Source organism: Muntiacus reevesi, chromosome 3, assembly GCF_963930625.1.
Source record: "Muntiacus reevesi chromosome 3, mMunRee1.1, whole genome shotgun sequence".
Classification (NCBI taxonomy): Eukaryota; Metazoa; Chordata; class Mammalia; order Artiodactyla; family Cervidae; genus Muntiacus; species Muntiacus reevesi.
Window position 1 is genome coordinate 74,460,147 of NC_089251.1, and position 12,290 is coordinate 74,472,436.

The 12,290-nt window shown below is 42.6% G+C and overlaps 1 protein-coding gene across 2 annotated transcripts in view; it reads right to left on the bottom strand.

The window, feature by feature from the left end:
- Positions 1–12,290, bottom strand: part of PRKCE (protein kinase C epsilon) — a 535,687-nt gene that overhangs the window by 172,703 nt on the left and 350,694 nt on the right. For both annotated transcript variants that reach the window (XM_065929344.1, XM_065929345.1), the window contains exons 8-10: positions 6,555–6,697; positions 2,851–2,947; positions 22–221 (exon numbers count right to left, since the gene is read on the bottom strand). In XM_065929344.1, coding sequence (XP_065785416.1) covers positions 22–221; positions 2,851–2,947; positions 6,555–6,697 — 440 coding nt within the window. The remainder of the gene's footprint in view (positions 1–21; positions 222–2,850; positions 2,948–6,554; positions 6,698–12,290) is intronic.

Genomic DNA, 12,290 nt, shown 5'->3' on the forward strand with positions numbered 1-12,290 from the left:
CTGCCCTTGCGTGCCACAGACCTTGCCGAAGCTGCCTTTGCCCAACACCTTGATGAAGTTGAACTCATCCAGGCCCAAGCGTTTGGCCTGGCCTTGCCGGATTTCACCATTTTCACCCAGGCTCGCCAGCTGACCATCGGTGGATGAGGCTGCCCTGTGCTCCTCCCCTCGATTGTCAAATGACAAGGCCTTCCGGATGTTGTTTTCAAGTTCTTTTATTTCTAGGACCAAGGGTGACAAGATATTGCATTAGTGCACACCTCACAAGTCCTTCCTGTTAGGATCTGATATTCAAAATGTTCCCTCCTGCACATGACTCTCAACCCCTCCCTCTGGTTCTTCACAGCAACAGATGCAGCGAGGCATTCCTGTAAGTCCCTTCATTTGCACTGCACACTTTCACTGGCACCTAATTAATGTACAGCAAGACCTAGGAACACAAAGAGGAGAACGACATGGTCCCCGCCAATCCTCTCCTTCAGATCTGCCTTTTATTCTGGGACTGGGCCACCTCTCTGAAAGCCCTCTTCTGCTGGTAGCCTGTTGCATTCTTCTAGGTGTAATGCAGGAATCCTGGCCTCCCAAAGGCAATAGGGACCCTTCAAGTTTCCTTTGAAAATTAAAACGATAACTAATGGAAAACCGCTGTCACAGTAATTATTGGTGAGGTAATTATTTCAATAACTGGGACTAAGAAGTCTTTACTTTCTAAGGGACTTTATTTGGCTTTATTGCTGGGTTTATTCTAAATACTCATATTCCATAAGGTTATTTAACCAAATGAGCAGTGGGCTTATCGTTAACAAAAGAATTGTGTCCCAAGAGTGACATGTTGCAAATTTATCTTGGATGGGGCAGGGATTCCTCAGAAGTTTCATAACTATGACACAGCCTTGTGCTGCTGCAGAGTATGTGACCTGAATTAACCTGGGGATGATAATGCTGGGTGACCCTTTGACCTTTTCTATTTGAGAAAACTTTGTTGTTAGCTATACATTCACCAAGACATACACTCCTTTGTGTAGAAGTGGACATCTCGAGCATAATCCAATTTTAAAAGATGCTTGTGAATAACTGGGATCACAGGGGGGAAACTAACTATTAACCTTTGGGAATCAGAATCAAGCAGGAGTGATCAGCTGCTGCTTGACATAAAGACAACTTTGGCTCCTTTACAGATGGACTGAGGTCTATGAAAGCTCCATGATCTGCAGGCTTGACTTCTCTGAGATGTGTCGGGACAGAGTGCAGAGGAGAGGTGAGGACAGCTTCCAAGTCTACAGATATGCCCATGCCAGCTCCGCAGTTTTCTATCACTTACTCTTAACTAAGTATAACTTTTGCTCTCAGCATAGAGCTTCTGTTCACAACTTGCAAGCAAGTTATTAAACAAATTTTGGAAGACAGAACTTGGATATTAAAACTTGAAGAAAATATCTTTCTATGTGTTCTTACAACAGAGAGGAGAGGAATTGTGCCTTATTTCAGTTCTGCGATAATGCACTGTCTTGCTAAGAAGGTTTTCACATCTATTTGTCCTCACAACATGGCTGGGAAATACTGTACCTTCACAGACGGGGGACAAAGAGAGGTCCTGAGGGGCATGGTGTCCTGCTGAGGCTGGACAGCAGGCTGGGCAGGAACCAGGCCTACAAACCCAGTTGTCTCATGCTTGCCTGGGGTTTCTTTATTATGTGACTCTGTCCCCTTGAAGCTCTCAAAGGAGCTCTCAGCCTTAAAAAAGCAAAACCTGAAAATACTCCCATTGGACGGGGACAGCATCTGCTTGTTTGGAGGCCCCGGGGAACCACTGGATTATTTATGAATGGCTCAAACCTCTTTTGAAAGGAAGCAGAGTATAAAGGTGCAGAAAGTTAATCAGAGAAGCATGAAGAGGGACTCAGATCAATTCTTTTGTGACCTCAGGACTGGCATACCCACTGCAGCTGTTTTATTTACTTCTGGGGAAGAAGGGCTGGGTTGCAGTGATGATCTCCACAGAGGGTTCCATGGCAAGACTTCTGAGAATGGGGTCCCTAGGCCATAAGGGGTGACGTCTCGCCTATACCACTGACTTAGTTCCTGACCTTTGGACAAAACTTTTTAACTCTCTGCCTTCCACTTCTCACCCTATAACCTGGGGACAGTAAGGGAGCATAGACAGAGTTGGCTTGAGTGAAGAATGAGGATAAGGAAGACAAAAGGGGCTATAGAACATCAAGGCACTATTGTTCTGACTTGTTAATGATTATTCCTGTTCTGCAGATGCAAACATCCCTTCCCAGTGAGATCTGGTTCTGGTTACCAGAGGGGAAGGTCTAAAATGTATATATCCCTCCTCAGTCTTGGCATCCGTGGATGCTTGCAGAATTCAGAAACCTTTGATAATTTTCAGCATATTCTGATGGAGAAGGAGACATCCTGAGCTGAGCTCTAGAGGGGAGTCAGGTGCAGAGCTGGCTTCTAGCAGGCTCTGCCAGCTTCACCTTCCTATCCCCACCCACCCATCTCCAGACTCCTGCCCTGATCTCAAGTTTTGGGTATGATGGTGAAGTTCAGGGAGGAAGGAAGCCAGATTCAACTCAACTGAGCGGTGCTGAGGGGGCTGGGAGCAGAGCTGGGCAGTGTGGGGAGAGAAGGGCTGCGCTCTCTGCCTCTCCTGCACGTGGAAGCTGGAAGATAGGCGAGAGAAAAGAAATAACCACAGCTCCCCATCTCTCTCTCTTCTATCCTGCCTGGGAGTGATGTCAGGGTGGTAGAGCCATTTAGTGCCACACTCTCAAGCCTTGGACTCCTTGGCTTTTCCAAGGACAGAGCTCAGAGGTAAAGAAGCAAATCTGAGGGCCTCACCCTGGTCACAGGGGGAGGTGGGGGCCGACTTGGATCGATCTTCCTCAGACGGTGAGCTTCCAGAAGCAGGCTGTGGGGACTCAGCACCAGCAATGAGCTAGAGAGAGGGAGAGAACAAGGGGAGAAAGGGTTCAGAAAGGAGATGGGGAGTTTCCCTAAAGTCAAAAGCATCAAGATACAATGCCAGGGGCTATAGCAGTCCCTTGTGCCCAGTAGCTCTTGCTGAATTGATCATCTGAAAGCAGAGACTCAAGGGTTCCTTTGTCAATTAAAGGAAAGAAAACAAGTGATGTCAGCTTGTTTAATTTTTATTCTACCCAAATACAACTGACCTTTCCAAGCAAAACTCAACCTCACCCCTTCCATGAAACTTCTCTTGCCTACCCAAGCAATGCTAGTTGTCTCATTCAGAGCAACTTGACAGCTGCTTGGTATTTATTCCCTATCTTGTTCAGCTTTATTTAATTTGGGATCTCTACTCAGGTAGACTATAGGTTCTCTGAAGGTTAAGAGCCTATCTAGTATTTGTACTGCCCCTGGGGATCACACCGAGTGAGGCACATAACAGAAGCTCAATAAACATTTTCAGATGTGTCAATATTTGTCGGCAATCAGGAAATCTTTAGCAGGACATCCTCCATGAAGTCTATTTCTTGGCATAGATGCTGGTATATTCATACTAAGTTCCCATTAAGGGCAGAAGTTTGCACTCAAGAGATCACAAGCACTTCTGTTCCCCTTTACTCTTGATCTACCCGCTGTGTACACACATCATTTCTGGATGATCAGCTGCTTGCAAGGGGCACTATGAAGGTAACTCAGGCTCCAGAAAGCCTGACACTCCCAGTAGAAGCTCCCTCAGCTTCTGGTCAAGAGCACTTGTCTCCCATCCTCTCATACTAACTCAAGGTACTACTTGGTTTGCTTGACTTTTTCCAGCTTTTGCATCAGAAGCAACACGGCAGTAAAACTCTCAGGACTGAAGTCTCTTAGTCTCTGACTCTGCTCCTTCCTTATTTTCTCCATGTTGGCTTCTTAGCACCAGGATCTCCCAAATCCAAGATAGGCAGACAATGCCTGGTTACTTTCATTACAGGCCATGTAAACACAGGGGAGGGGGCAGGTATTGAGTTTTCTCTGAAATGTTCCATGACAGTAAAGATTCCAACTCAGTTTACTTCTCAGTTCAGTTCAGTCACTCAGTCATGTCTGACTCTTTGCAACCCCATGAACTGCAGCATGCCAGGCCTCCCTGTCCATCACCAACTCCCGGAGTTTACCCAAACCCATGTCCATTGAGTCAGTGATGCCATCCAACCATCTCATCTTCTGCCGTCCCCTCCTCCTCCTGCCCCCAATCCCTCCCAGCATCAGGGTCTTTTCCAATGAGTCAACTCTTCACATGAGGTGGCCAAAGTATTGGAGTTTCAGCTTCAATATCAGTCCTTCCAATGAACACCCAGGACTGATCTCCTTTAGGATGGACTGGTTGGATCTCCTTGCAGTTCAAGGGACTCTCTAGAGTCTTCTCCAGTACTACAGTTCAAAAGCATCAATTCTTTGGCGCTCAGCTTTCTTTATAGTCCAACTCTCACATCCATACACAACTACTGGAAAAATCATAGCCTTGACTAAACAGACCTTTGTTGACAAAATTAATGTCTCTGCTTTTTAATATGCTGCCTAGGTTGGTCATAACTTTCCTTCCAAGGAGTAAGCTTTTTTTAATTTCAAGGCTGCAATCACCAACTGCAGTGATTTTGGAGCCCCAAAAAATAAAGTCTGCCACTGTCTGCACTATTTCCCCATCTGTTTGCCATGAAGTGATGGGACCAGATGCCATGATCTTAGTTTTCTGAATGTTGAGCTTTAAGCCAACTTTTTCACTCTCCTCTTTCACTTTCATCAAGAGGCTCTTTAGCTCTTCTTCACTTTCTGCCATAAGGGTGGTGTCATCTGCATACCTGAGGTTACTGATATTTCTCCCGGCAATCCTGATTCCAGCTTGTGCTTCCTCCAGCCCAGCATTTCTCATGATGTACTCAGCATATAAGTTAAATAAGTAGGGTGACAATATACAGCCCTGACATACTCCTTTTCCTATTTGGAACCAGCCTGTTGTTTCATGTCCAGTTCTAACTGCTGCTTCCTGACCTGCATACAGGTTTTTCAAAAGGCAGGTCAGGTGGTCTGGCACTCCCATCTCCTTCAGAATTTTCCACAGTTTATTGTGATCCACACAGTAAAAGGCTTTGGCATAGTCAATGAAGCAAAAATAGATGTTTTTCTGGAACTCTCTTGCCTTTTCGATGATTCAGCAGATGTTGGCAATTTGATCTCTGGTTCCTCAGCCTTTTCTAAAACCAGTTTACTTCTGGCAAGGAGCAAAATCATGTCTGCTGAACAGGACTCTCTGTAGTCCATACATATGTGGGTTCAGCACTGTCATCACAGGGTGTTTGTCTAACCTGCCTTCTGGGTGGGGCCTCAGCATTAGGGGTTCTGACATTCTGCTTGTAGCTTCAATGTCCTGGGTCAATAACTGAAGTCCTGCTTCTACCAGTGGGACTGTCAAGAGCTGAGAAGAGCCACCAGAAGCACAAAAATCTCACGTTAGTCAGGAGGAGAGGGTGTTTTTTCCTCTAACCCTTACAAAATAGCTCTGTTTATTGGAAAGGTAAAGAAGAAAATGCTTAAGAAGATGGAAACAACCAAACCTTCCCATTCAAGGGAAAAGCCTCCTCTGAGAGGCAGCAGGGAAAAGGAATGGGCAGCTTCTAGAACAAGAAGGGAAACACAAAGCCCTTCAGAAAGTATTTCAAGGGAAAATTTAGGGACAACATTTAGGAGCTAAGACTGTCGAGGCACCCAGAGTCAGGCTTGTTTTTTAGTTAAAAAAAAAAAAAAAAGTACCGGACAATGAGAGCCACTTGCCCATACCACCCCACCAGCATTTCTTGCCCAGTTAACATGGTTCTCATTTTTTCATTAAGTTACTCTTTCAGAGCCTTCTTACATTTTTTAGGCTAGGAGCCAAGGCTAGGACGAGCCTTCAACAAAATGCTAGAGATATCTTTAGCACTGTTTACATCTGTGGGCCCTGACTTACCAAAATAACATCTTAGCAAATGGATCTTTTCCTACTGACATTCGGAATGTCGCACAGATAGAGACAGGGCTTTGGTCACCAAAGACAGGCCCAGATGTTTCATGTCGTGGGACATTAACAATATTCCTCGGGCAGCCAAGTGCCAGCACTATCACAAATCTTCTTGGCTTGCTCCCTAGAAAAGAATGTGTTTCCAGCTCTTCATCCATTTATCCTCATTATAGTGATACCAGAGGCAAAGTTCAAATGTGAACATTGCTCTCATGCCAGTCTTGGAGGCAGATAAGGCTACTTCCCTGTCTAGAACTGAGTCTTTTCTGGAGGGAATTCTAGAATCCTTACCTCAAAGGTGATGTACCCCTAAGAAACACAACACTTGAGACTTGCTTGGCTTTTCGTCACCTCTGGAATCAAAGGAGACTTTTGTGTTACCTGCATGGCTTTTCCTTCTTTGTTTTCTTTAAGCATATGCTGTTTCAAGTCCAGCATCTCAACCCAGCATTCTCAGAACTATACTCCAAGGGACTCTCAGGAAGATAGCACGGAGATGCTGGCTCACATGAAGCTCCAGAAACATCACCCAAGAACCACTTACCTTTTTCCTCCTCTGGCCACTATTGGTGATCTTGTCTGGAGTAACACCCAGGTCAGCCAACACTTTAGCGATACCCCTGGCATCCACACCACAGTTGGGAGCCACGTTGGTCTCACAGCGCCGGTGAACATTCATCTTGCAGACTGTAAGGAGACACGGAGGAGAGGCTTCCAAAGGGTCATGGGCTAAAATGTTACCTTATTGTGCTCTGATTGTAAAAGGAACACACGTTCATTTGTTAGAATTTGGAAAATGCAGGAAGACAAAAAAAGAATAATAAAAAAAATCACCCATCATCCCCTCACACAGATCTAAAATCAATCACCTCACAGAGATAATCAGGCTATGGATAAATAAAAATTGCGCTGAAATTTCCTTTCAGGGAGCAGTACACTGACTGTAGAATTTAATTGGTTTCTCTTAAGAAAGTTCATTTGGATGCTGAACCCGAATGGGTCCCCTGTATACAGTGCACTATATTACTCTGCTGTAATGTGGGAATGTTCCCAAGAAAGGAATACTCACAGTAGACAGCCTATAAAGAAGCTCATCTCTAAAAATGAGGAGCCTGAATAAGGTGACCTCCAAGGTCCCTTTCAGATCCAAAATCTGGATTCAAAGGAACAAAGGCCATGCTTGAATTTTGTTTTTTGTTTCATCTGCATCACTTAAGCTGACCTTGGTGCAGGACATCCAAGGTGAAAACATAAACTGTTTTGATCTCCAGTCCAGCATGTGAGGAGCTTGGAAGTTGTTGCTCTGTCCTAACAAGTAAAAAGCTGAACAAACTGGAAAATCAACAACTCTTCTTAAGATTTAACAGAGAAGTAACATCACAGGGCAAACCGCTGCCCTGTGGGAGAGACAGATACGGATCATAACTCAGTGGAACAGAAACTCCCAAGCAGCAACCCAGTGGAAAACCAGCACAGGGAAGGGAAGCCTGCCCAAAAGGGTGAACCGTCGGGTCCCAGCGTGGGCGATCTGTCAAAGACTCTAGGCTGACCCCGTCACACGGTCCCCCACTTTTGTGAGTTTTACCTCTAGTTGTTTGAGCATGTTCTCACAGTGAATATTGGAGAAAGAAATCCCTCACGCTGATCACAGGGAGACAGGAAAGGAATTCTGAAACACAGCAGAGCTCCCTGTTCTTAACAAGGCTGGCTCTTAGAAGAAGCTATTTCATCAGAGACTAAACCACTGCAGCTTTATCAGTTCCGAGGCAACCTAGGGGGAGGAAGACACCCAACTCCAACCTGTGTTAGCTATCCAGTCCTATACAAGCTGGGGGGAGCCCTGAGAAACATGCATAACCTCACAGTTCAGAGAAACAGGCTCACACAAAGACTGAGATCTAACCTCAGGACTACAGAATGCTTCCCCTCCCCCAGCGCCTTACCACCACGGTACTAAAGGCCTATTACTGCTGTTCCTGTTACTTGACATTTCATGTCTGACTATCCCTCTCTCACACACACAAATGTGAGGCATATCAAAAGGCAAAAAAAAAAAACAAGGCAAGAAGCAGAACCAGACTCAGACATGGCAGGGTTGCTGGAATAACCAGGCCAGGAATTTAAAGCAACTATGATTAATATGCTAAGGGTATATGTCAATAGAAAATTTTAAAACAGAAAAACAAAAGGAGAAATACTGGAAAAAAAGATATAGAATATCTAAGAAATATAGAACAGTTGCAAAAGGTGTAACGTGTATGGGAATACTAGAAGGAGAAAAAAAAAGGGAAAAGTGAAAAAAAAAAATTGAAGTAAAAATGACTGAGAATGCCCTCAAATGGAATTCAGATGCCAAACTACAGACCCAGGAAGCTTAGAGAACACCAACAAATAACAGGAAAGAACAGAATAAATGAAAAAGAACAAAACCAATATCAAACTACATCTAGGCATATCATATACAAGCTGCAGAAAATCAAAGATAAAGAAAAATAATCTTGAAAGAAGTCAGAAGGAAATAACACCTTACCCAAAGGGAAGCAAAGACAAGCATTACATCTGACTTCTCGGCAACCACATAAGCAAGAAGAGAGTAGAGTGAAATATTTAAAGTACAATAAACCCCCTTCATATGAACTAGCTCTGTTCCAAGAGCATGTTCATAAATCCAATTAAGGCCGATAAAGTTAGCCTAGGTACTCAACTAACACAACTGGCTATGTAGCACTGTACTGTAATAGATTTATAATATTTGTTTATAAAAAACAAATATAAAAATAAAGAAAACTCATGTATCCCACCTGGTGCACTGGGAGGACCCTGAGGAGTCGGGTGGGGAGGGAGGTGGGAGGGGGGATCGGGATGGGGAATACATGTAACTATATGGCTGATTCATGTCAATGTATGACAAAACCCACTGAAATGTTGTAAAGTGATTGGCCTCCAACTAATAAAATAATATTAAAAAAAAAAAAATAAAAAAAAAAAAAAATAAAGAAAACATTTTTAATCTTACAGTACAGTATCTTTTACTCTTGTAGTGCCATAGTACCTTGAAAAGTATAATAGTGAAGTACAACAGCTGGTGATTCTTAGCAGTGACAGTAACATCAACACTGCCTGTACACTTGCTCCTAGACATCCTGGGCTTGAAATAAAGTTACTGTACTACTGTACTTTATACAGGACACAAAAGCACACACTTATAGAGGAGGCACACATGTGACAATGTATACCAGGCATGTGACTCACTTACATGCCTGGTCATGTGAACACACATTCACATCTTTGAAAGTTAGCAACCTCAAAGTTCATATGTAGTGGACCTACTGCATTGAGAGGGGGAAAAAAAATGCAGAATTCTGTACCCTGTGACATTATCCTTCAAAAGTGAAGGAGAAATAAAGACTTTCTCAGACAAATAAAAATTGAGGAACTTTATTGCCAATAGACCTGCCTAGCAAGAAGTGTTAAAAGGAGCTCTTCAGAAAGAAGGAAAGAGCTATCAGTCATTTTCCTTCCTTCAGTCATCAGAAACTCAGATCTACATAAAGAAAGGAAGAGCATCAGAGAAGGAATAAGTGATGGTAAAATACAAAGTTTTATTTTTTTAATTTTTACTTGACCTAACAGATAATTTTTCAAGATAACAATAGCAATGATGTTTTCAATTATTATGCTTATATATACCATATGTATAGAAAATATATGCTTCTGTATAAGTGAAATGAATGACAATAATGATATGAGGAGGAGGACAGAAGAATAAGAAATACTTTGTTATTATAAGGTATTAATACTTGCACCTGAGGCTTCCCAGGTGGCACGAGAAGTAATGAACCTGCTTGCCAATGCAGGAGACATAAGAGATGCTGTTTCGATTCCTGGGTCAGGTAGATCCCCTGGAGGAGGAAATGGCAACCCAATCCAGTATTCTTACCTGGAGAATCCCATGGACAGAGGAGCCTGGCGGGCTACAGTCCATGGGGTTGCAAAGAGTCGGATACAACTAAAGCAACTTAGCATACATGCAATACCTGTGCTATCTGTGAAGTATTAGAGCACTATTTGAAAGTGAACTTGGATTAGTTATAAATGTATCCTGCAAGCTCTAGGGCAACCATGAAAATAAGTTTTAAAAAATAACAGAAGAATGGATATGCTAAGAAAAGAGAAAAAATGGAATCTTATAAATTGTTCAATTAAAACCACAAAAGGTGGAAAAATGTGAAAGACAAAAATAGAAACAAAGAGCAAGGGCATCAAATGGAAAACAATAACAAAAAAGATGGTCATTAATCCAAATATATTGAAAATCACTTTAAATGTCAATGGTCTAAATACATTGAGTAGAAGACAGAGATTGTCAGAGTGGATCAAGAAAGAAAACCCAGTACATATTATCCAGAATAAACACACTTTAAATATGTAAGATACATATAGATTAAAATTAATGTATGGAGAAAGATACACCATGCTAATGCTAATTAAAGGAAAGCAGGAGTAGCTACATTAATTTCTGATAGAGAAGACTTCAGAGCAAGGAAAGTTATCAGAGATATCAAAGGGCACAACAAGGGACAATTTTCCAAGAAGACATTACAATAACACTCCTGGTATTTACTCAAATGAGTTGAAAATGTAGGTCTACACAAAAACCAGCATATGGATGTGTACAACAACTGTATTCATAATTATGAAAACTTCAAAGCAACTAAGATGTCCTTCAGTAGCTGAACAACTAAATTGTGGTACATGCATACAACTGAATATATGTCAGTACTAAAAATACATTAGCTATTAAACCATGAAAAGACATAAAAGAACCTTAATTGCATATTACTAAGTGAAAGAAGCCAACCTGAAAAAAAACCTACACATTGTATATAGCTCTTACTACATGACATCCTCCTCCATGACAGAAAAGCAAGACTGTGGACTTGTAAAAGGATCAGGGACTGTCAGTGGCTGCAGGGGAGGCAGGGAAGAATAAATAGCCAAAGCACAGAGGATTTTCAGGACAGTGAAACTACTATGTATAAATACTATAAGGATGGATAAAACATGTTGTACATTTGTCTAAACCCACAGGATGTCTAGTATGAAGAGTGATCCCTAATGTAAACTGAGGGATAATGATGTGTCAATGCAAGTTCATTGATTTAACAAATGTATCACTCTGGTGTGGATACTGATAGTGAGGAAGGCTGTCTGTGGGTGGGGGTAGGAGGGTATGCTGGAAATCTTTGTACTTGCTCCTCAAGTTTGCTCTGAACCTAAAACTACTCCAAAAGCTAAAGTCTATTAACACACATACACATACACAGATTTTCTGGAATAAAACCAGGCAGGATGGCCAGACCTAAGGGTTCTGCACTACCTGACCACTGACCTGGAGGAGGGACAGCACTGACCCGACTCTCCATCTCCAACCCAGGCTTGAAGAGCTCAAGTGAAATTACATGGCTGAAGATGCCCACAGAGCCAAAGGCAGGAATATGGGGATAGGGGAGCTGATGGGAGGGGAACTTTGAGAAAGGCAATATACACAAAAAGAAAGCTCCATCACAGCCTGGCCATGGTGCCACCTACATTAATTGAGTTATTATTAAAAATGCTCAAAAATCCTCAGACCTATGCCAGACTCCAGGCAATAGCACTCTGAATTCTCTGTCCCACTGCCCTTAGCAAAGCTAGTCTCTGACACTCAGCTCAGCTCATCTGCACCTGTCCAGTCATCCTATCTCATACAAGTTCTCTTCTGTTTCTTCTTGAGGTGACAGAATGGACAAGAATGAAGCAACCGAATGAAGAAAGAATTTTGTAGCACGGGTAGTTTATCTATGTGATTTAGCCGCTGGCGCCCTCTGGTGTTGTAACACCAGACCTGTCCATCCTAATGAAACAAATTCGCTCAGGTTGACTGGTCAGCAAAACAAGAAAGATTTTTGGGGACTTCATTTTTCATTTTTAAAAATTCTGTTATTTCTTTGGGAGAACTGTGTAGTTGTCTTAATATGTAAGGTTAAAAAAAAACCCAGTGACATGTCAGTTAATATGAACCACATGAAAAAGCGACTTTGAAAGCTCTTTGAAAAGCCTGGAAACATGAGGGCAAAGCTGGCTGAGAGAAGGGAACTTGACATAATTTAAGCAGCCACAGTGGGGTTCTCAGAAGCTGGAAGTAACATCTGGAGGCCGCAGGTCAGGAAGAGAAAGTAAATGTTAGAACCAAAAGAAGCTCGTTTATAGTAACGCAAGGCAGTCAAACCAGTTGAAT